Raw genomic sequence first — 24,591 nt, 5'->3', positions numbered from 1 at the left:
GTGAATTAGTACCCATTCCTGATAAAACCGTCGAAACGGTCGCTAGTGCTTTCCGTGAGCATGTTGTTCTTCGTCATACTTGCCCACGTGTCCTTCTGTCAGACAATGGGTCTGAGTTTATAAATGGCATAATGCAGGATCTTTGCTCCAGATTCAACATTCACCAAGCGCCAGTAGCTCCACGCCACCCTGCGAGTAATGGTCTTGCTGAACGTACAAATCGCAAAGTCCTGGAGGTGCTCAGGGTAACCGTTAACCCAAGTTGTACTACATGGGATGAGGCTACCCCAGATGTTCTGTGTACATTAAATTCCTCCCTCAACAGCTCGATCGGTGAGACACCTCATTTTGCTTTGTATGGCTATGACAAGCGCTTACCATATGAAATTCTGTTTGCTCCACCTAGACCTACTTATGATACTGATAACCCCAGTGTAGTAAAGATGCGGACAACGCAGCTTGTCTTCCAGTGGGTACGAGAGAACCTTATGAAAGCTACTGATAGGTTCACGTCTGAGCGCAATGCCCGCGCCAAGGAAAGCAAAGTGGAACCAGGTTGCAAAGTTATGTTGCTCAACCCAGTGCAGACCCCAGGTATGCACAAACTTGTCCCAAAATTTGTGGGTCCTTACCGTGTCCTACGACAGCTCCGTGGCAATAAGTTCGAGGTGAGGGAGATTGCTACGGGAACTATCAAGGAAGCCCACCTTGATCACATGAAGTATGTGGACCATGTGCAGGCCGAAGCAGAGCTGGAGTCACGTGCGTTGCAACGCCACAATCAGACCAATGCTAGGGACAACCCGTCTATCCCTTCTCCCACTACTACTGTTACGGAAGACGGCCCAGTAAGGCTCCATACTTATGGCCTGCGACCCAGGACAACAGTACATTTCTGTGACATTGACGTACCTACTGACTTGTCTGACTCCTACGCTAGTTATGCTAATTGTTTGCTTGCAGAAATGGGTATAAATGCGCACACATTGTATAGCTAGTCGATAATGGAGTCAGAGTGGACAACATCATGTAATTATGTAAATACTTTTAGAAGGGTACCCAGAGTGTAATGAATTCCATGGATATAGTATTATTGTAGGTATGTGCACCCAGTGTTTTTATATAAAAAAAAAAGAGCCTGTATTACGGTCAGGGCAGTGCTGCCCTCTGAGTCACATGTCACACCTTAGGAAATGCTACTGTCAGTCATTGTTTGCAGATGTGAGGGTGCAACAACGTTCGTAGACGAGTGGTCAACTGATGTTCAGCCCTGCGGACAACCTGTATATAGAAGATTTTAGTTCCAGTGCTGACGTCTCCGGACTCTCTCCTCGATGAAACAGCGCGGGCAAACCAGTTTTCTCTTCCCCTGGATGGGAGTTTTTTTTTTTGCCTGTTGCATTTTTATGTCCAATTTTGATTTACTAGTGAGCGAAAACCAGTCCCTCTCTGGGGTAGCTAGTGTAAGTAATTCCTTTATACCTGCGGGCCCACCAGTATTGTCGCGTCAGGACGACGCGAGGTGCGTGGCCGAGCAAATGTAGACAGCCTGTACTGTCAGAACACACAGCCTAGCCGTCTGCTCTGACTAGTTCATATTTCACGGCATTTAGGTGCTGCCCTCTGTAGGCTCACTCAGGTCAGTGGGAAGCTGAGCCCATCCGCCCTCACTCCTAGGCCGACCGACTTGATAGACACAAGTGCTTCCCCTCCACGGACTGGCTTGCGGTCACTCCCTCACACTGCCCGTTGTGTACTCACTCCTATCCAATTAAAGCCAAACTAGTCCACGGCCGTATCATTGCTACCTATGCTACCTTCATCGGCACTAAACCGCTGTTCAGCAGTAAAACAGCAATAACAGCAGTTGCAAGCACTAAAACAAATGGAATATTATGAAATGTATTGTATGAACATGTAGGATCGTGCTCACTTGCTGATAAACAATGGGACACTGACTGTGGCCACGTTGGGGCCAATGCTTACGAAAAATGAGGATCTACTGTACTTTTATACATCTGACAATAAGAATTTTCAGCTCCATCTTAATCTCATGGGAACATTGTAGTATATATGGTGGTGCATGACTGTAGTTTAAGCCAATTCCATTGCTCAATTCAACCAAATTCTTTGCTACACTGTTAATAAAACTACCCTATAAATTTCACAAATTCAGTGAATTGGCTAATTTTTGGCAAAATTAAAAAAATTCAGTTTAAAATTTGAGTCCAAAATAAACAACATTTTATCTGTTTATTAATCACACTTCCAGGCCTCCCCTCTATTACACTTGCCTTCCACTTCAAATACGTCACACAAAAACAAAAAATTTAACCTGTTACCAGGAATAAATTATTGGTCATGGTTTATGGCATCCAACTAATTGAACAGACCTAGTAAAAACCTATAAAACAGACCAGGAGATGGAATGGGGTTTGGGAGAAACCTTGCCTGTCCTCAGAAAAATCGACCAAAATCTAATACAGTGGACCCCCGGTTTACGATATTATTTCATTCCAGAAGTATGTTCAGGTGCCATTACTGAACGAATTTGTTCCCATAAGGAATATTGTGAATTAGATTAGTCCATTTCAGACCCCCAAACATACACGTACAAACGCACTTACATAATTGGTCGCATTCGGAGCTGATCGTAAAGCGGGGGTCCACTGTACTTCCAATAACTTGAGGCCGATTTCAAGCTACTGCCATTCCTGGAACCAACCAATATCATCTCTATTTTGATACTATGTCTTCTATTCTAGCAAATGATACCAAGAAGCAGCCAATAAAACCATAAAAGCCATCCTAGAAAACACCTCAAAATCAATATTTAAAACCAAGCACAAGTAAACTTTGTTTTTCCCATCATATACTGCTTGAGGCAGTATTTTTTTTATACTGTGTACACTCACTGTACAAATGTATGCACCTGTATCTAAGCCAAAATTTACAGTTCCCATCTTATCCAAGTCCTAGGTAGTAGGTTGGTTGACAGCAACCACCCAGGGAAGTACTACCTTCCTGCCAAGTGAGTATACAACAGAAACCTGTAATTTTATCTGAAGGCAGGATTGCTGCTGCCTTTTTTTTTTGTCTCATAAACATGCAAGATTCCAGGTACATTTCGCTCACACTACACATGCATGTACAACATATATATATACACCCTTTTGGGTTTTCTTCTATTTTTCTTACTAGTTCTTCTTGTTTATTTCCACTCATCTCCATGGGGAAGTGGAACAGAATTCTTCCTCTGTAAGCCATGAGTGTCATAAGAGGCATCTACAATGTCGGGAGCAAGGGTCTAGTAACCCCTTCTCCTGCATAAATTACTAAATTTAAAAAGAGAAACTTTCATTTATTTTTTTAGGTCACCCTGCCTCAGCAGGATATGGCTGGTTTGTTAAAAAAAAAAAAAAAAAGATCCAAGTGAACTAAATTCATGATGCAGAGCTACGTGCCAAACCCTGACCTCTATGACATAGTTCTATGCGATGGTCACTGAAAGAGTTAAATTATTAACAGTACAGTATTATTTACATGAAGCACTATAATCCCTGGGTGCCTATCATCACAATACTCAATTTCTCACCAATGAGGCTTTTAGTCATAAGTTACACACCATCAAAATAATTCATATACATTTTGAGGTATCTTATGAGTATCTAGCTTCATGTCTTGGCCTATTCTAGTCTTAATAAAATTTCAAATTTTCCTGTAAGGAGTGCTGATGCAGGTGAAGGGCTCTTGATCAAAGGAATTGGTACCACCCTTTCATTCCTTGTATTAAACCTGATTGCATCCCCTTCCTCAGGCACTGTACAACCCTTGTGGGTTTAGAGCTTCCTATGAATATAATAACAATTAATACAAACCTGTTGCTTTAATTGGTTTGCCTCCTCTTTCATATCATCAATATGCTTCATATATTCCCTCAGTTCCTCTTCTTTCTTCCTACTAATTTTCTGATTAAGAGAGAACTTTGCTCGTAGTGTCGCTAAGTCAGTGCGTGACTCCTTCACAAGATTGCTCAGCTCTTCAATCTGATCAGAAGGTAGATAAAGACTGATGTTACACAAGTTTCAATAACCAGTACAATATTAATCTGACATAAACAGCCTCAAATTATATCTCTTAAGAAAATGGAAATAAGTTTGAAGTAAAGGATGAACACTGACATTATGGTGCTCTTCAATTTCTAGGACTGGGAACTACCTTAGTCGGCAAAGTTATAATTACTGAAGACGTATCCAGAGGATGATCATACAATAAAAATGATATGTTAAATTGTTTGAATACTTCATTTAATTTAAAAAAAAAAAAATCAGATTGAACACATTAGCAGCCTTGGACTTAATGATGAACCATTTAGTAAAACCTGACAATAAAAAAAGTAGTGACTGTACTCTGAAGGATGGGCAGGGACATTGCAGTATAGTTAGTCATTGGAATTGTGATGTCTATGCTCTTCTAGCAAGACAGTTATTTGAGTACATTTAAAAAACTTTATGGTATGTCACTTACTTCTGCTTCTTTAGTAATAAGACATTTTTCCATTTCTGTGACAGATGAAATCTTGTCTTTAAGACTTGCCATTTCTACTTCCATTGAAGCCTTTTCCATCATTAAGTTTGTTGCCTATAATATTAATAGAGTAAGTTTACAGATCAAAAGTGACAAGATACATCAGACTAAATGCAGCTTTTATTACAGTGTTAGCATATACAGAATGTTTACAGTATAATACCTAAAAGACCCTAAAATTATATATACAGTATTTAAAACTACATAATGAAAAAATGTAAACGAGGGTAAATTTTCAAAATTTATGTTGTAACCACCTTGACTCAATTACACATCCTTTACTGTCCTTTAAAACGAATTTTGTTTTACAACATTTCCTTTCCTTTGTTTACAACTGATTCTTCATTTTAGCTTGTACTTATGTATTCTTGGGCTATTCTTTGGGAAGTTCACATTGTCTTACTTTCAAAGAGAGAGTCAAGCTGCCTTACCCTTGCTTATGTAAACTATATCATACATGCAAGCACAAAAGCAACTATGCAGAAATCCTTGTAACAAGAAAAGAAACTGTCATTGTACGCTCAATGTTCTTTTTAATAACTATAGCTAATTTAAAATCTTCATGGGAAAGCGGAACAAAGGTCTTTCCCCTGTAGGCTGTGTGCGTCGTAAGAGGTGACTAAAATGCCGAGAGCAACGGGCTAGTAACCCCTGCTCCTGTATATATTAGTAAAGTTAAAAAGAGAAACTTATGTTTTTCTTTTTGGGCCACCTTACCTTGGTGAGATATGACAAGTGGGTTAAAAGAATAATTTAATTTTTGTAAATGACCATTTGATACATGCAGTAAGCTCATATTACTTTGGTTACACTTTAGTCAATGTGGAATTTGCAAAGTTCCAGATTGCATCCCTATCTTTTACATGTGCACCTATAGCATAAAATAAAAAACACTTACCTCTTTCAACTTGTTGGAAAGATTTTCCCTGGAAACTTGCAGATCCCCTTGTACTACATGAAGCTCTTCCTTCACCCTGGCAAGCTCCTTGCTTACCTCAACAACTTCTTCTACCTTCAGAGTCAAGCTCTTTTTCAGTGTCTCAATTGCCTCATCCTGCTTTAGCTGTTGTTGTTTAAGACTGCCTATGACATTTTGCAGGCTTTCAATTTCTATCTTCTGGCTCTCTAGGGTTTTCCTCTGGGTCTCATTGTCATCCTCGAATGATTTGCAGCACGTTCTTGCATCTTCCAAATCTTGAGCAAATTTATCTTTTTCTTCAGTCAAACCTTTCATGTTAGATTTCAAAAGATCAATTTTGTCATGCAGCAGTTTCTTCTCTGTATCATGTTGGGTAATTTGAGATGACAACGTTTCATTCAGGGAGAAAATATTTTTTCTCTCTTCCTGTAGCTCAGTTCTCTCTCTTGTCAATTTCTCCATTTCTTCACATTGCTGTTTATTTATTTTCAAAAAATGATCTTTTTCTGTAAGCAAGTCTTTTATGTTAGACTTCAACTGTTCAATTTCTGAGTCTATTAGTTTCTTATCTGTATTATGTTGGGCACACCGAGATGATAAAGTCTCGTTCTGGGAAGAAAGATTTGTTATCTGACTCTGTAGAGCAGATATATCTGAAGTTAATTTGTCAATTTCTTCCTGTTGTTGTTCACTAATTTCTGTAAGCTGATCTTTCTTTATAAGCCAGTCTTCTGCTTTAGACTTCAAATGCTCAATTTCAGAGTTCATTAACTGTTTATCTGCAACATGCTGGGTTAACTGAGATAACAAATTCTCATTCTGGGAGGAATTGTTTGTAATCTGGTCCTGCAGGGTAGATAACTCTGTTGTCAGTTTTTCCATCTTCTGTATTTGTTGTTCATTTATTTTATTAAGTTGATCTTTTTCCAAAACTAGGCTTTCCTTTAAAGATATCAGATTTTTAATAGTAGCATGAAGACCTTCAATATCCAGTTCATTCTCTTCAACTTTGATTTTAAGTTTTCCCATATTTATTTTGATTTGCTCATTTTCTCCTCTCATGCTCATCATTTCACCTTCCAGTTTTTGTTGCTCCAAGATCATAATGTTCTTTTCAGAGGCCATATCCTCAACATTTTTCAGAATCTCATCTTTTTCTCTTACCAGTATCTCTCTCTCTGAGAGCATTACTTCTTTTTCTTTCAAAATTTTTGCATTCTCTGAATGTAGTTGTGCATTTGTAGATGATAATTGCTGTTTATCACTGAGAATAATATTTTTCTGTTCTAACAATTCTTGTTTCTCCATTTGCAAAGCTTCTTTATCAGAGAGCAGTTTATTATTTTCTTTTACAATCATTTCTTTCTCAGCTTGTAGTTCTTTCTTCTCTGATAATAAAAGCATCTTTTCATTCAACATCACACTTTTTTCTGACAACAAATCTTCATTTTGTTTTACTAATGTCTCCTTCTCAGAAATGAGTTCATCATTCTCTTTCTCAAATTCCTTTATCTTTGCTTCTAAACTTTTCTGTTTAGATATTTCAACCTCATCATTCAATGCTAAGTCTCTCTCAAGTTTTAGCTCATCTTTCTGGGTCAATAATGCTTCCTTTTCCATACACAATTGATCTCTTTCCTTTTCCAAGTGTTTCAGTTGTGACTGTAATTTTTCTTTTTCTGAAAGTAATTCTATCTTATCCTTCAAGATGGCATTCATTTCTGATTGCAACCTCTCTTTTTCTGAGCATAATTCCAGGTTTTCTTTTAAAATTTGATCACTCTGAGCAACAATGGCATTGTAGTTTACTGTTAGTTCTTGTGAAGCAGTCAATAGCTCTTTCTTTTCAGAGGACACAACTCCATATGAAGAGACTAATTCTTCCTTTTCAGCTTTCAGTACTTCAACTTGAGTAGCAAGCTCTGTACATCTTGTATCAATTTGATGAACCTTAAGTTCCAGCTCCTTCTCTAGGATTTGAATGTTTTTCTTTAACTGTTCTAGTTCTTTTAAATCCTCACTGTTAGTTGCAAGTGAAGTCTTTAAGTGTTGGTTTTCAGCAATAAGCATTTCATTCTGTAGCACTATGTCTGTGTTCCTTGAAATGAGTGTTTTATTTCCTGACATCACTTCCTCTAATTTCTGGGATGTTGTCTGAATCTGGGTGTCTAAGTCTTGCTTAAGAGCTAAGAGGTCTTCATTTTCCTTTAAGAGCTCTTCTTCCTTTTTATTCAGAGTTTCCGTGTTAGATTTGAGGACATTATTTTGACCCATGAGTTCAGTGACTTCATTCTTTAATTCATCAAGCATAACTGTCAGCTCCTCATTCTTGCTGATGAGCAGATCATTCTTGGAGGCTAATTCATCATTCTTTGAACTAAGTTCTTCATTTAAGAAAGCTAGTTCCTCAGACTTATTGTTGCTCTCCTCAAATTCCATATTGAAATTTTCTTGTTTCTCAAACATCTTCCCTAGTTGTTCCTTCAGACAGTTGTACTTCTCTTGAAGATTATTCCGCTCCTCCTGTAATCTGAGGAAAAAAAGGATATTTGAAAATGTATTATCTTAATAGGTGTTCCATCTGCTATCAAACTCCTGTCTGATTTTTTTTTTTTAACACGTCGGCTGTTTCCCACCGAGGTGGGGTGACTAAAAAAAAAAAAAAAAAAAAAAAAAAAAAAAAAAAAAAAAAAAAAAAAAAAAAAAAAAAAAAAACAACCTTCATCATTCAACACTTTCGCCATCATTCATACATAATCAAAGTCATTGCAGACGTGCTCAGATAAGACAGTTTAGATGTCCCTCCAAACAGCCAATATCCCAAACCATCCTTTAACCCCTTGACTGTTGCAACCCCAAATCCTGCGGTGTCTCCTGGTGTTGCAAAATTTCTGGAGAAAAAAAAAAAAAAAAAAAAAATTCAACAAGTCGGCCGTCTCCCACCGAGTCTTTTCCCAATTGCAATGACACCAAAAGAACAAAATTTGATGGAAAACTGTCGGAATTACGCTCTTCCGAAGTTAGCGACCTTGGCGATATTTATTAATGGGCGATTTCGCCCACTTTGAGCCCTATTTTTGGCTAATTGCATTGTTCTAGTCGACCAAACTCATAGCTATTTCTTTAGAACTCCATTTTTTCTATCGATTGAGTACAAGAAACTGCCCATTTACCGATGTCAACTACCCAATAATGTGGTCAGAAATTTGCAATTTGGCCAATTTCACGAAAAATTAAAAAATACGTATGACAATTTCAAAATATGGTCCAGAATGAACAATGCAGACATTCCTGGCTCTAAAATAACATTTTCTTTGTTCATCAGCCACATCTCCAGGCCCCTCTGATATTACTCTTGCTTTCTATTTTGAATTTTTATTCAAACAAAAAATAGAAGATTTATTGTTATGCTGACTACTGCAATATTGTAATAATTGTATAAATAATGTCAATCCATTCATGACTGCATATTAGAATGGCTACTTGGACATTTATTGGAAAATGACATCATTTGTTTACTTTTGAACATCGGCAAAAATCAAACATTTTCCCTACTTTGAGCTCCATTTCATAGTAAAACCAATCAAAATCACCTCTATTTCTATAATATGTTTTCCATTCTATCAAATGAGACCAAGAAAACGAGAATACAACCATAAATACTATACGAAAATAAACCACAAACTCGGCATTAAAAAAAAAGTAGGAGTTTTTTTTTTATCATTATGCACTGGGTGCTGCAGGATTTTTTTTTATAAGGTGCACACCGACCACACAGACCCATTCTCTCACATGTGGGCCTACAAGCTTTCTCATGCTTGATTTGAAGCCGCTAGAATTTATGAGTACATATGAGTATATATTTTAGGTAGTAGGTTGGTAGACAGCAACCACCCAGGGGGGTACTACCGTCCTGCCAAGCGAGTGTGATACGAAAGCCTGTAATTGTTTTACATGATGGCAAGATTGCTGGTATCCATTTTTCTGTCTCATAAACATGCAAGGTTTCAGGGACGTCTTGCTACTTCTATTTACACTTAGGTCACACTACACATACATGTACAAACATATATATATATACACCCCTCTGGGTTTTCTTCTATTTTCTTACTAGTTCTTGTTCTTGTTTATTTTCTCTTACCTCCATGGGGAAGTGGAAAAGAATTCTTCCTACGTAAGCCATGTGTGTTGTATGAGGCAACTAAAATGCCAGGAGCAAAGGGCTAGTAACCCCTCTCCAGTATATATTACTAAATGTAAAAGGAGAAACTTTCGTTTTTGATTTTGGGCCACCCTGCCTCGGTGGGATACGGCCGGTGTGTTGAAAGAAAGATACGGTGGCTCGTAAGGCATATATATATGACCGAAACAGTCAAAGGGTTGACCGAAACAGTCAAAGGGTTAAAGTGCAGTCATTGTACTTAACACTTTCAGGACTCGAGTCCGGCTAACCGGTTTCTCAGAATCCCTTCACAAAATATTACCCTGCTCATACTCCAACAGCTCATCAGGTCCCAAAAGCCATTCAGAATATGTACAGTATATCCAATATGGTTTCAGCTATTCAATATGCTCACATTCTCAATGTCACAAACATATATAAAAGAATATAATCTTATTCTCAATATCTGTAATCCTCCCAACCATTAAAACACTGACTCTGTCCCCTTAATGTTATATGCTAGAATCCTCATTACCTCATTACCGATGTGTTAAATAAAACCCATATAGCATTTTTTTTTTTAACAGGTTGGCCGTCTCCCACCGAGGCAGGGTGACCCAAAAATAAAGAAAATCCCCAAAAAGAAAATACTTTCATCATTCAACACTTTCATCTCACTCACACTTAATCATTGTTTTTGCAGAGGTGCTCAGAATACAACAGTTTAGAAGCATATACGTATAAAAATACACAATATATACCTCCAAACTGCCAATATCCCAAACCCCTCCTTTAAAGTGCAGGCACTGTACTTCCAATTTCCAGGACTCAATCCGGCTATATAAAAATAACCAGTTTCCCTGAGTCCCTTCACTAAATATTACCCTGCTCACACTCCAACAGCTCGTCAGGTCCCAAATACCATTCGTCTCCATTCACTCCTATTTAACATGCTCACGCACGCTTGCTGGAAGTCCAAGCCACTCGCCCACAAAACCTCCTTTACCCCCTCCCTCCAACCTTTTCAAGGACAACCCCTACCCCGCCTTCATTTCCCTACAGATTTATATGTTGTCCATGTCACTCTACTTGGATCCATTCTCTAAATGACCAAACCACCTAAACAACCCTTCTTCAGCCCTCTGACTAATACTTTCATTAACTTCACACCTTCTCCTAATTTCGATACATAGATAACGCTTTTTCATCTCCACATAAACCTCAACGCACCACTCACCTTTATTCCTTCATCAATTCTATGATTAACCTCATCCTTCATAAATCCATCCGCTGACACGTCAACTCCCAAATATCTGAAAAACGTTCACTTCTTCCACCATACTCCTCTCCAATTTGATATCCAAGTTTTCTTTATCTAAATCATTTGATACCCTCATCACCTTACTCTTTTCTACGTTCACTTTCAACTTTCTACCTTTACACACACTCCCAAACTCGTCCACTAACCTTTGCAATTTTTCTTTAGAATCTCTCATAAGCACAGTAACATCAGCAAAAAGTAACTGTGTCAATTTCCATTTTGTATTTGATTCCTCATAATTTAATCCCACCCCTCTCCCAAATGCTCTAGCATTTAGTTCTTTTACAACCCCATCTATAAATATATTAAACAACCATGGTGACATTACACATCCCTGTCTAAGACCTACTTTTACCGGGGAGTAGTCTCCCTCTCTTCTACACACCCTAACCTGAGCCTCACTATCCTCATAAAAACTCTTTACAGCAGTTAGTAGCTTACTACTTATTCCATATACTTGCAACATCTGCCACATTGCTTGCCTATCCACTCTATCATAAGCCTTTTCTACATCCATAAATACAATGAAAACTTCCCTACCTTTATCTTATACTGTTCACATATATGCTTCAATGTAAACACTTGACCTACACATCCCCTACCGACTCGAAAACCTCCTTGCTCATCCGCAATCCTACATTCTGTCTTATCTCTAATTCTTTCAATAATAACCCAACCGTACACTTTTCCTGGTATACTTAGTAAACTAATTCCTCTATACTTTTACAATATCTTTTGTCCCCCTTCCCTTTATAAAAAGGAACTATACATGCTCTCTGCCAATCTCTAGGCACCTTCCCCTCTTTCATACATAAATTAAACAAAAATACCAACCACTCTAACACTATATCCCCCCTGCTTTTAACATTTCTGTCATGATCCCGTCATTTCCAGCTGCTTTACTCCCTGTCATTCTACGTAATGCCTCACGCGCCTTCCCCACACTCACATCCTGCTCTTCTTCACTCCTAATAGATGGTATACCTCCCTGACCAGTGCATGAAATTACCGCCTCCCTTTCTTCGTTGACATTTAAGTTCCTCGAAATATTCCCGCCATCTATCCAATACGTACCTCCATCTCCCCATCTACTAACTCCCCTACTCTGTTTTTAACTGACAAATCCATTCGTTCCCTAGGCTTTCTTAACTTGTTTAACTCCAAAAATTTTTCTTATTTTCATTAAAATTTCTTGACAGTGCCTCTCCCACTCTATCATCTGCTCTCCTTTGGCACTCTCACCATTCTTTTACTCTCCATATGCTCTGCTCTTCTTATAACACTTCTGCTTTGTAGAAACCTCTCATAAGCTAACTTTTTCTCTTTTATCACACCCTTTACTTCTTCATTCTACTATTCACTCCTCTTTCCTCCTGTACCCACCCTCCTATAATCACAAACTTTTGCCCCACATTCTAATACTGCATTTTAAAGACTATTCCAACCCTCTTCAAACCCCTCACTACTCATACTTGAACTAGTCCACCTTTCTGCCAATAGTTGCTTATATCTCACCTGAACTTCCTCCTCCCTTAGTTTATACACTTTCACCTCTCTTTTATTTGTTGTTGCCATTTTCCTTTTGTCCCATCTACCTCTTACTCTAACTGTAGCTACAACTAGATAATGATCCGATATATCAGTTGCCCCTCTATAAACATGTACATCCTGGAGCCTACCCATCAACCTTTTATCCACCAATACATAATCTAACAAACTACTTTCATTACGTGCTATATCATACCTTGAATATTTATTTATCCTCTTCTTAAAATTATTTTTTTTATTATCACACTGGCCGATTCCCACCAAGGCAGGGTGGCCCGAAAAAGAAAAACTTTCACCATCATTCACTCCATCACTGTCTTGCCAGAAGGGTGCTTTACACTACAGTTTTTAAACTGCAACATTAACACCCCTCCTTCAGAGTGCAGGCACTGTACTTCCCATCTCCAGGACTCAAGTCCGGCCTGCCGGTTTCCCTGAATCCCTTCATAAATGTTACTTTGCTCACACTCCAACAGCACGTCAAGTATTAAAAACCATTTGTCTCCATTCACTCCTATCAAACACGCTCACGCATGCCTGCTGGAAGTCCAAGCCCCTCGCACACAAAACCTCCTTTACCCCCTCCCTCCAACCTTTCCTAGGCCGACCCCTACCCCGCCTTACTTCCACTACAGACTGATACACTCTTGAAGTCATTCTGTTTCGCTCCATTCTCTCTACATGTCCAAACCACCTCAACAACCCTTCCTCAGCCCTGTGGACAACAGTTTTGGTAATCCCGCACCTCCTCCTAACTTCCAAACTACGAATTCTCTGCATTATATTCACACCACACATTGCCCTCAGACACGACATCTCCACTGCCTCCAGCCTTCTCCTCGCTGCAACATTCATCACCCATGCTTCACACCCATATAAGAGCGTTGGTAAAACTATACTCTCATACATTCCCCTCTTTGCCTCCAAGGACAAAGTTCTTTGTCTCCACAGACTCCTAAGTGCACCACTCACTCTTTTTCCCTCATCAATTCTATGATTCACCTCATCTTTCATAGACCCATCTGCTGACACGTCCACTCCCAAATATCTGAATACGTTCACCTCCTCCATACTCTCTCCCTCCAATCTGATATTCAATCTTTCATCATCTAATCTTTTTATCCTCATAACCTTACTCTTTCCTGTATTCACCTTTAATTTTCTTCTTTTGCACACCCTACCAAATTCATCCACCAATCTCTGCAACTTCTCTTCAGAATCTCCCAAGAGCACAGTGTCATCAGCAAAGATCAACTGTGACAACTCCCACTTTGTGTGTGATTCTTTATCTTTTAACTCCACGCCTCTTGCCAAGACCCTCGCATTTACTTCTCTTACAACCCCATCTATAAATATATTAAACAACCACGGTGACATCACACATCCTTGTCTAAGGCCTACTTTTACTGGGAAAAAATTTCCCTCTTTCCTACATACTCTAACTTGAGCCTCACTATCCTCGTAAAAACTCTTCACTGCTTTCAGTAACCTACCTCCTACACCATACACCTGCAACATCTGCCACATTGCCCCTCTATCCACCCTGTCATATGCCTTTTCCAAATCCATAAATGCCACAAAGACCTCTTTAGCCTTATCTAAATACTGTTCACTTATATGTTTCACTGTAAACACCTGGTCCACACACCCCCTACCTTTCCTAAAGCCTCCTTGTTCATCTGCTATCCTATTTTCCGTCTTACTCTTAATTCTTTCAATTATAACTCTACCATACACTTTACCAGGTATTACTTATTACCAAACCTCTTTCTACACATAGCTCAATTAAAGGCTCCCTATTTTCATTTACCCTTGGCACCCCAAATTTACCTACTACTTCCTCCACAACATTTTTACCCACTTTAGCAGTGAAATCCCCAACCACAAGTACTCTCACACTTGGTTTAAAACTCCCCACGCATCCACTCAAAATTTCCCAAAATCTCTCTCCTATACACTTCTCTCTTTCTCCAGGTGCATATACACTTACTATAGCCCACTTTTCACATCCAACCTTTATTTTACTCCACATAATCCTTGAATTAATGCATTTATAGTCCCTCTTTTCCTGCCATAGCTTATCCTTCAACATTATTGGTACTCCTTCTTTAGCTCTAAATTTATTTGAAGCCCCTGACCTAATCCCATTTATTTCTCTCCACTGAAACTCTCCCACCCCCTTCAACTTTGTTTCACTTAAAGGCAGGACATCGAGCTTCTCATTCATAACGTCCACAATCATCTCTTTCTTACCATTTGCACAACATCCACTCACATTCAGACATCCCACTTTGACAATTTTCTTCTTCTTATTCTTTTTAGTAATAATTACAGGAAAAGGGGCTACTAGCCCATTGTTCCCGGCATTTTAGGTGACTTTTACAAACCGCATGGCTTATGGAGCAAAGATTCTTATTCCACTTACCCATGGATATAAAAGGAAAAGTAATGAGCACAAGAACTATTAAGATACAATCAAAGAAAACTCAGATGAGTGTTTATAAATAAGCGTGTATATGTATGTGTAGTGTGACCTAAGTGTAAGAAGTAGTAGCAAGACGTACCTGTAATCTTGCAAATTTATGAGACAGACAAAAGACACCAGCAATCCTACCATCATGTAAAACAATTACAGGCTTTTGTTTTACACTCACTTGGCAGGATGGTAGTACCTCCCTGGGTGGTTGCTGTCTACCAATCCATTCGTGACTGCATATTATACTTGCCAATTGGACACGTATTAGACGATGACATCATTTGTTTACTCTTGAACACCGGCAAAAATTGAATACTTACACTACTTTGAGCTCAATTTTAAGGTACTTTCTGGTGTGAAACCAATCAAAATTATATCTGTTTTTGTAATATATCTTCCATTCTATCAAATGAGACCAAAAAATCGAGAATACCACATGAAAATACACTGCAAATTTGGGTTTACACCATAAACACATTTGCAGTTTTTTCTCATTATGCACTGCATGCTGCAGGATTTTTTATATAGCGCACACTTACCACACAGACCTCATGTGTAGGCCCAAATTTACCGGTCACAGCTTATCTGAGCTCATGGTGACTGACAGTGGCTTCAGAGCCACCTTATCTATAATGGACAATGTACTGTGTAGATGCTTTTCACAACGAGAAGCATTTCTTCTATTCGTTGGAACCATGACTAGAGCTAAAAGTAAGCAGGTTATAACAATAAATGGAGAAAAACAAATTGGAATGACTTATGGAGCAAGTAGCACCACCAAACAGTACCAGCAGGTTGGTGTGGCGACCCTGGAAATTTGAAATTATGCTAGCTGAAATTAGTGCCGAATAACTGATGGAACCGGATGTCTGATTGCCGGATTTGTGATGGTGGACCTGTATAGGCTTACCTTATCACCTAGCAGAAGTTTTCTCCATTGAAGAACACTTCCAGTGCCTCTGCCACTTAATGAAACATATCTGAAACTCTTTTCTGACACTGTCTAGCAAGAGCTGTGATTCTGCTTGAATCTCCTCATTATTAAAATGTTGCTCTTCAAGTGCCATTTTTAGTTTTAGAAAGTGAAAGAAAGGTCACAGGGGGGCTAGATCTGGGGAGTAGGGAGGGCGAGGGGCAACTGCCATGTTTTTGAAGAAAAAAAAAAAAAAAAAAGACAAAGTGCTACGTGACCATGGTGACTGAACCAATCACTGAATGTCCACAAAGCCAGATGTTTCCCTCTCACATCTTCCCTCAAACACCTCAGAACGTCAATGTAAAAACTTTAGTTAACTGTCTGCCCTGCTCTAACAAATTCCTGATGAAAGATTCCCAATTTGTAAAAAAAAAAAAAAAAAAAAAAGGGGAGCATGCTCCTGACTTGGCATGTTCCCCCCCCCCCTTTTTTTTTTTGCCTTGGGTGAGGTGGGGTTTTCCCACTTTGAAGACTGTTGCTTCGTCTCTGGTTCATAGCTGTAGATGAAGTTACGGTACCAATAATGACCTTAGAAAGAATATCTAGGTCATCCTTGATTTGCTTTTTGAGGTCCTGACAAACACCCAAGTGATGGTCTTTCTGGTCTTGAGTCAGCAGGCCAGGAACAAATTTTGCAGCCACTCACCATGTTCAAGTTTTCAGTCAAAATGCTTTGATATGACCCATGAGCATTTGCAATGTCCTGGATACTCTGATGAGAATCTTTGTGAATAACCTTAATTACTTTTCCAACGTTGGCATGTTTTTAACACTGATGGACGGCCAAAACGTTATCATCCTCAGCTGACGTTTGTCTTGCTTTGAAATGAGAAAATCATCCAAAACCACGTGTTTGACCCATTGCTTCGTTGCCAAATGCTTATTGAAGCATTCTGTGAGTCACAAGCCTAATCCAAGTTTGAAACAGAACTTCACACATACACTGTTCTCTCAAAGATTACATTCTGTTACACAAAAATAACAGTGCAACATGACAAATAATGTCTGTCTAACCTCAACAGAATGACTGACCACACTGAAACTTACCATGCTACTTCACAAAGGAGTGTAATGTGCAGTGTGATCTATGCCACTGCCATACATCACCCAAGAAGTTCATGTGAAAATTCAAGTCTGGGAACTTTTTTGACAGCACCTTGTAAATTTTATCTTATTTCCATCTACATTTCAAATCATACAGCCCAATCACTCCTAATGAAACTTAACAGACTCTCCATACCTTGTTATAATTGATGAAGAAAGATCTGTTTGTCTCTCAGGAAAGCTCTCGTCTTGCGAACTATTTGAGGAAAATGTCAGCTTCTTATTTTCTTCTTGAAGCTGCTTACTCCTATCTATAGCAGCCTTAAGTTCAGTTTCAAGTAAGCTCACCTGAGTATGAGAAATAAAAAATATTAAAAGATATGGTAATAAAATCAAAGCACATTTGTTTGTGTAAAAAGAAAAAAAAGAATATGTGGGCCTTTTATTTTAAACATCACTATCTCTTTCACACAACAGTGCTTTACTAAGTGACTTGCAACTAACCAAGTAGATATTAATGAGAGGAAAATCAAAGAATTCTTAAGTGCACACAACTGTTAAACATGAAAATAAGATATACACGAGAAGAAAAAAATGTGAAGTTCCCCTTATAATGTCTAGTGTATATCTTAAGAACCGCTCAGGTCAGCTCACTGTTGGTGACAAAGAAATGTGTTCAATCTTCAACACTTATGTCCTCTGTTTTTATGCAGGAAGATATAGTTTTCATACTTAATCCGTTCCAGAAGGTCATTCTAAATCCGAAACGTACGAAAATTGAAGAAATACATGTATATCCCATAAGAAATAATGTAAATACAATTGATCCGTTCCAGACACCCAAAAAATTAACAAAAAAATACATTTTTTAAAGAATAACTATAGTTTTACATACAGAAAACAATGAGAAATAAATATAAAGCACTAATGAAATGGATAAATGAACATTTAAATCATTATTACATACCTTTATTGAAGACTCTTGTTGGGAGAAGAGTTTGTTTGGAGGCAGGACAAAATACTTAAATATGATGTGTTAATATCAACTCTACGGCTTATTTATCTATCACAATTCATCTAACATAATAAACAATATTAATAACAGAAACATGATATATACTCTAGAATGAATAAAATATGTCATTACATATGTGAGGAGTGGTGGTGGTGGTGTTGTTGGGTTTATCAGGGCCAATGGCAGCATAAGCTGTACATATAGTGGTGGTGGTGGTGACAGCAGAGGCCATCATCATTCACAGTGAAACAATGTACGTAATTTATAAATAAGAAATATTTACTTTAATTTATAAATGAGAAATATTTACACTTTATAAATAAGAAATATTTATATTTACCTTGGAAGAGATGCTATCATTGGTTTAGGGTGGTGGAAGATACACAGGGGGCATATGTTGTCAGTGGGCCTATATACGTACCTCCAACAACATTGGAGGAGTTAGTTTCATGTCGTCCTTTTTCTGTCACTTAATTGTTTAACTTACTTGCTACACTGTTAACCACTAAACTGTCCAAACGTAGATCTACGTCCACGTGCGGGGGGGCTCCGAATGTAGAGCTACTTTTTTTTTTACATGCTTTCAAATGAGAAAAATCAAGGTCGGAGCGCTACATACGTGAACGTAGATCTACGTTTGGACAGTTTAAGGGTTAATGCTACACTTTATTGATGGCTGGCGCTATAGCCTTTATTGACTCCTGCTGCTTTAGTATCGTACATATCATAGAATCACTGAATAAGGCACATTCCCCCCTCTCTCTCTCAGCCCTTTACCAAAAGACTGGCACTAGGAACTTTCTTTGGGACCATGGTGGCTTATTTTGCAGTCGCAATCAATAAAAAGCACAAAAACTGCGAAATATTTCGGACAAATGCTCACTCAACCAGTGACAAAGACAGACTGACAGCGTCCCTAGGTGGGCAGACATGTCTGATACGTACGATTTCCGGATCGAGGTCCGACATCTGGAACAAAATTTTGCCCAAAAAAGGGTTCTAAATCCGAAACATCCGATATCCAGTATGTATGAAAACCGGAGTTCCACTGTACTAGAAAAATTTCAGAAATAAAAAATTATGTCATGACAAAAATAAATTATGTATAATCAGTGACTAGTGACATGGTTCTCAGACAAATAAACAGATTAAAAGGAACAAATCACCGAGCCCTGGTGAACTGTTATCAAGGGACTATTAAGGAGATAGGTCATTAGCTTCAAATTATAGACCAATTAGCCTAACCGATACTGGTAAAATTGATGGAAAAAATAACTGCCAAGGCCACCTTGAAAGACAAATTAATCCATTACAAATGGAAGTGCCTGCCTTGTGAATTTACAAAATTTTTTCACTAAGGTATTTGAGGTGGTAGACCATGGAAGTGAATATGATACTGTGTATATGGACTTCAGTAAGGCCTCTGATATTTCTACATAGGAGATTGTTCAGGAAGGTAGAGGCACACGGAATAGGTGCGAAATTTTATTCAAGGCTAGAGGCGCTACAGGAAGATGAAGACTAAGACACACGTACAACAGCTGGGTATCTTTATTGATGAAATGCTTCACCTACACAGTACGCTTCTTCAGTCAAATACAAAGAGAGCAGTATTATTATAATCAAGGGGAAAGCTCTAAACCCATAGGCTCATGCAGCACCTGTGTGTGTGGGGGGGGGGGGGGATGTGGAAGGCATTCAGGCTTAATTCAGGGAACTGGAGCACAGATCCAATTCCCTAGATCAAGAGCCCCTCACCAGCATCAAGGAACCTTCTCTGAGGAGAAAGAGAGCAGTAGAAATGAAATCAAGATTATGTAATCAGTCCATCAACCTTGGAGAAAGAATATTTGAGGAGGTCAGACCCTCAGCCTGGAGGGTCTGACCTTCAGACCTCCTCAGAGCCATGGTCTGGAACAGTATGAAGCTGAAGCATGAGAACGAAGTCTTAAAAACTGTCGAAAGTGAGGTGGAATATCTTGAAAGATGCTGTAAGGGACAGAATTGACTAGTGGAAGAAAGCAGATCCATCTGAAATCCAAGACTTCTCACTCATAAAAAGAAGATACGCAATGAAGAATGGAAGATGTCCTCTGTACCAAGATACCAAGGACACCTTCCATTCTTCACTGACCGGCCCTCCCTCGTCATCCCCTACCAAATAATTTTTCTTCTCACCTCCCTCATTATCTTTCACATCATCAAATTCCTCTTCCTCCTTCAGGCTACACAATACAAGCTTGCATTAGTATTTCATTCAACTAAGTAAAAAATATTATCCCCAAATACAACATTGCATACAATGTTTGCTTGCCCTTGTATAGTATTTTCCTTTACATCATTGTAAGCAAACCTTGCCCTACATCCAAGTGTATCACTCAAATTCTCTTCTAAGCATGTTCAGACAATATTCCTAATTGTTTTAAGCTACTTTGCTATTGTGTACCTTCTCTTCCAGTTCTTCAGCAATAGTCCTGTTAAACTTGTTCTGGTTTTTAGTTCTTTCAAGGTCATACAATGTCTGATTCAATTTCTCTCTAACTTCATCAAGCTCATTCTTTAGTTGATCCTTCAGAGATTTATTGCTCTTAAGCTGCTCCTGGGACACCTATAAAATAAAACAACATCCTATAAAATAAAACAACTTCCTATAAAATAAAACAACATCCTATAAAATAAAACAACATTATGTAAGTAATTATTGAAATATTTTCCCTCATCCATATCTTACTACAACTGGCAGATGTATGATCCTTCCTGCTAGAACAACTAAGCAAGTACTCTATATTTTAAAAATGTTCAACTTTTTTTCTGAATTTGTTCACACAGGATAATCAACGAATAGTAAAGTTTCTATATTTTTGTAAGAACCAATTAAAAAAATCATAAGAATATACAAGAAACATTTTTGTAAGGGATGAAAGGCAGTGCAGATAATTTCTGAACCAATCAGTGTGAGGAGTATAGTTTAACATTTATTTATCAACTTCACGTAATGAATAACCTTTTCTTTTTTAACATGTCAGCCATCTCCCAACGAGGCAGGGTGACCCAAAAAGAAAGGAACACTTTCACCATCATTCACACAATCACTATCTTTGCAGAGGTGCCCAGATATGACAGTTTAAATAATGAGTTTATGACCTTTATTTCATACAAGTACAAGCCAGAAAGTCAAAGACAAAGCATTATTTATGAGAAAAGATTCATGGAGGTAAATGATTACTGTATTGATTCAAGTCATCTAAAGCTATAATTAGGAAGGTAGATCCCAATTTACTACTACTTCTACTTACACTTAGGTCACACTACACATACATGTACATGTTTATTTATACACACTCATCTGAGTTTTCTTTGATTTTATCTTAATAGTTCTTGGTCTTATTACTTTTCCTTTTATATCCATGGGGAAGTGGAATAAGAATCTTTCCTCCGTAAGCCATGCATGCTGTAAAAGTCAACTAAAATACCAGGAACAATAGGCTAGTAACCCTTTTCCTGTAATAATTACTAAAAAGAATAAGAAGAAAATTGTCAAAGTGGGATGTCTGAATGTGCGTGGATGTTGTGTGAATGATAAGAAAGAGATGACTGTGGATGTTATGAATGAGAAGAAGCTAGATGTCCTGGTTTTAAGTGAAACAAAGCTGAATGGGGTAGGAGAGTTTCAGTGGAAAGGAATAAATGGGATTAGGTCAGGGGTTTCAAATAGAGTTAGAGCTGAAGAAGGAGCAGCAATAATGTTGAAGGATAAGTTATGGCAGGACAAGAGAGGCTATAAATGTATTAATTCAAGGATTATGTAGAGTAAAATAAAGGTAGGATGTGAAAAGTGGGTTACAGTAAGCGTATATGCACTGGAGAAGAGAGAAGTGTAGAGGAGAGAGAGAGATTTTGGGAAATGTTGAGTGAATGCATGAGGAGTTTTGAACCAAGTGTGAGAGTAATGGTTGTTGGGGATTTCAATGCTAAAGTGGGCAAAAACGTTGTGGAGGGAGAAGTAGGTAAATTTGGGGTGCCAGGGGTAAATGAAAGTGGGGAGCCTTTAATTGAGCTATGTGTAGAAAGAGGTTTGGTAATAAGTAATACATATTTTATGAAGAAGAGGATAAATAAATATACAAGATATAGCACGTAATGAAAGTAGTTTGTTAGATTATGTTTTGGTGGATAAAAGGTTGATAGGTAGGCTCCAGGATGTACACGTTTATAGAGGGGCAACTGATATATCGGATCATTATTTAGTTGTAGCTACAGTTAGAGTAAGAGGTAGATGGGAAAAGAGGAAAATGGCAACAACAAGTAAGAGGGAGATAAAAGTGTATAAACTAAGGGAGGAGGAAGTTCGGGTGAGATATAAGCAGCTATTGGCAGAAAGGCGGACTGGTGCAAGTATGAGTAGTGGGGGGGTTGAAGAGGGTTGGAATAGTTTTAAAAATGCAGTATTAGAATGTGGGGGCAGAAGTTTGTGGTTATAGGAGGGTGGGTGCAGGAGGAATGAGGAGTGATTGGTGGACTGAAGTAAAGGGTGTGATACAAGAGAAAAAGTTAGCTTATGAGAGGTTTTTACAAAGCAGAAGTGTTATAAGAAGAGTAGAGTATATGGAGAGAAAAAGAAAGGTGAAGAGAGTGGTGAGAGAGTGCAAAAGGAGAGCAGATGATAGAGTGGGAGAGGCACTGTCAAGAAATTTTAATGAAAATAAGAAAAAATTTTGGAGTGAGTTAAACAAGTTAAGAAAGCCTAGGGAACAAATGGATTTGTCAGTTAAAAACAGTAGGGGAGTTAGTAGATGGGGAGAAGAAGGTTTTGGATAGATGGCGAGAATATTTTGAGGAACTTTTAAATGTCGACGAAGAAAGGGAAGCATTAATTTCATGCACTGGCCAGGGAGGTATACCATCTTTTAAGAGTGAAGAAGAACAGGATGTGAGTGTGGGGGAGGTGCGTGAGGCATTACGTAGAATGAAAGGGGGTAAAGCAGCTGGAACTGACGGGATCATGACAGAAATGTTAAAGCAGGGGGGATATAGTGTTGGGGTGTTTGGCATTTTTGTTTAATAAATGTATGAAAGAGGGGACAGTACCGAGGGATTGGCGGAGAGCATGTATAGTCCCTTTATATAAAGGGAAGGGGGACAAAAGAGATTGTAAAAATTATAGAGGAATAAGTTTACTGAGTATACTAGGAAAAGTGTACGGTCGGCTTATAACTGAAGGAATTAGAGGTAAGAACATAAGAATGGAGGAACATTGCAGAAGGCCTACTGGCCCATGCGAGGCAGGTCATCAAAACGACCTCTACCTTAAGCTACCCAAGAAATAACTCCCGTACCCAATGACACCAATCAAACCCTGCCCCTCCCACTCATATATTTGTCCATTCTCTTCTTAAAGCTACCCAAGGACCTAGCCTCTATCACCCCACTGGGAAGACTGTTCCACGCATCTACAACTCTTTTAGAAAACCAGTACTTACCTATGTCCTTTCTAAATCTAAATTTATCCAACTTAAATCCATTATTTCTGGTTCTTACCTGGTTCGACACCCTCAGTACTTTATTAAGACAGAATGTAGGATTGCGGATGAGCAAAGGATGTTTCAGAGAGGGTAGGGGATGTGTAGATCAAGTGTTTACATTGAAGCATATATTTTTTTTTTTTTTTTTTTTTTTTTTTTTTCAACAATATTTAGATAAAGGTAGGGAAGTTTTTATTGCATTTATGGATTTAGAAAAGGCATATGATAGAGTGGATAGGGGAGCAATGTGGCAGATATTGCAAGTATATGGAATAGGTGGTGAGTTACTAAATGCTGTAAAGAGTTTTTATGAGGATAGTGAGGCTCAGGTTAGGGTGTGTAGAAGAGAGGGAGACTACTTCCCAGTAAAAGTAGGTCTTAGACAGGTATGTGTAATGTCACCATGGTTGTTTAATATATTTAAAGATGGGGTTGTAAAAGAAGTAAATGCTAGGGTGCTCGGGAGAGGGGTGGGATTAAATTACGGGGAATCAAATACAAAATGAGAATTGACACAGTAGATTTTTGCTGATGATACTGTGCTTATGGGAGATTCTAAAGAAAAATTGCAAAGGTTAGTGGATGAGTTTGGGAGTGTGTGTAAAGGTAGAAAGTTGAAAGTGAACATAGAAAAGAGTAAGGTGATGAGGGTATCAAATAATTTAGATAAAGAAAAATTGGATATCAAATTGGGGAGGAGTATGGAAGAAGTGAATGTTTTCAGATACTTGGGAGTTGACATGTCGGCAGATGGATTTATGTAGGATGAGGTTAATCATAGAACTGATAAACGAAAAAAGGTGAGTGGTGCGTTGAGGTATATGTGGAGTCAAAAAATGTTATCTATGGAGGCAAAGAAGGGAATGTATGAAAGTATAGTAGTACCAACACTCTTATATGGGTGTGAAGCTTGGGTTGTGAATGCAGCAGCGAGGAGGAGGTTGGAGGCAGTGGAGATGTCCTGTCTAAGGGCAATGTGTGGTGTAAATATTATGCAGAAAATTCGGAATGTGGAAATTAG

At 38.4% G+C, this 24,591-nt stretch overlaps 1 protein-coding gene across 7 annotated transcripts in view; it reads right to left on the bottom strand.

The window, feature by feature from the left end:
- LOC128697976 (centromere protein F) overlaps positions 1 to 24,591 on the bottom strand; it is a 266,000-nt gene that overhangs the window by 18,665 nt on the left and 222,744 nt on the right. For 5 of the 7 annotated variants that reach the window (XR_011393629.1, XM_070097610.1, XM_070097614.1 and 2 more), the window contains 5 exons: positions 20,495 to 20,656; positions 17,230 to 17,381; positions 5,486 to 8,036; positions 4,528 to 4,641; positions 3,879 to 4,046 (listed from right to left, as the gene is read on the bottom strand). Coding sequence is in view for 6 of the 7 variants with exons in the window: in XM_070097610.1 (XP_069953711.1) it covers positions 3,879 to 4,046; positions 4,528 to 4,641; positions 5,486 to 8,036; positions 17,230 to 17,381; positions 20,495 to 20,656 (3,147 nt within the window). In the remaining variant the exon portion in view is untranslated. The remainder of the gene's footprint in view (positions 1 to 3,878; positions 4,047 to 4,527; positions 4,642 to 5,485; positions 8,037 to 17,229; positions 17,382 to 20,494; positions 20,657 to 24,591) is intronic. The other 2 variants (XM_070097611.1, XM_070097615.1) reach the window with 1 other exon arrangement.

This window comes from Cherax quadricarinatus, chromosome 58 (assembly GCF_038502225.1).
Source record: "Cherax quadricarinatus isolate ZL_2023a chromosome 58, ASM3850222v1, whole genome shotgun sequence".
Lineage (NCBI taxonomy): Eukaryota > Metazoa > Arthropoda > Malacostraca > Decapoda > Parastacidae > Cherax > Cherax quadricarinatus.
This window is presented reverse-complemented; position numbering and strand designations above follow the sequence as displayed.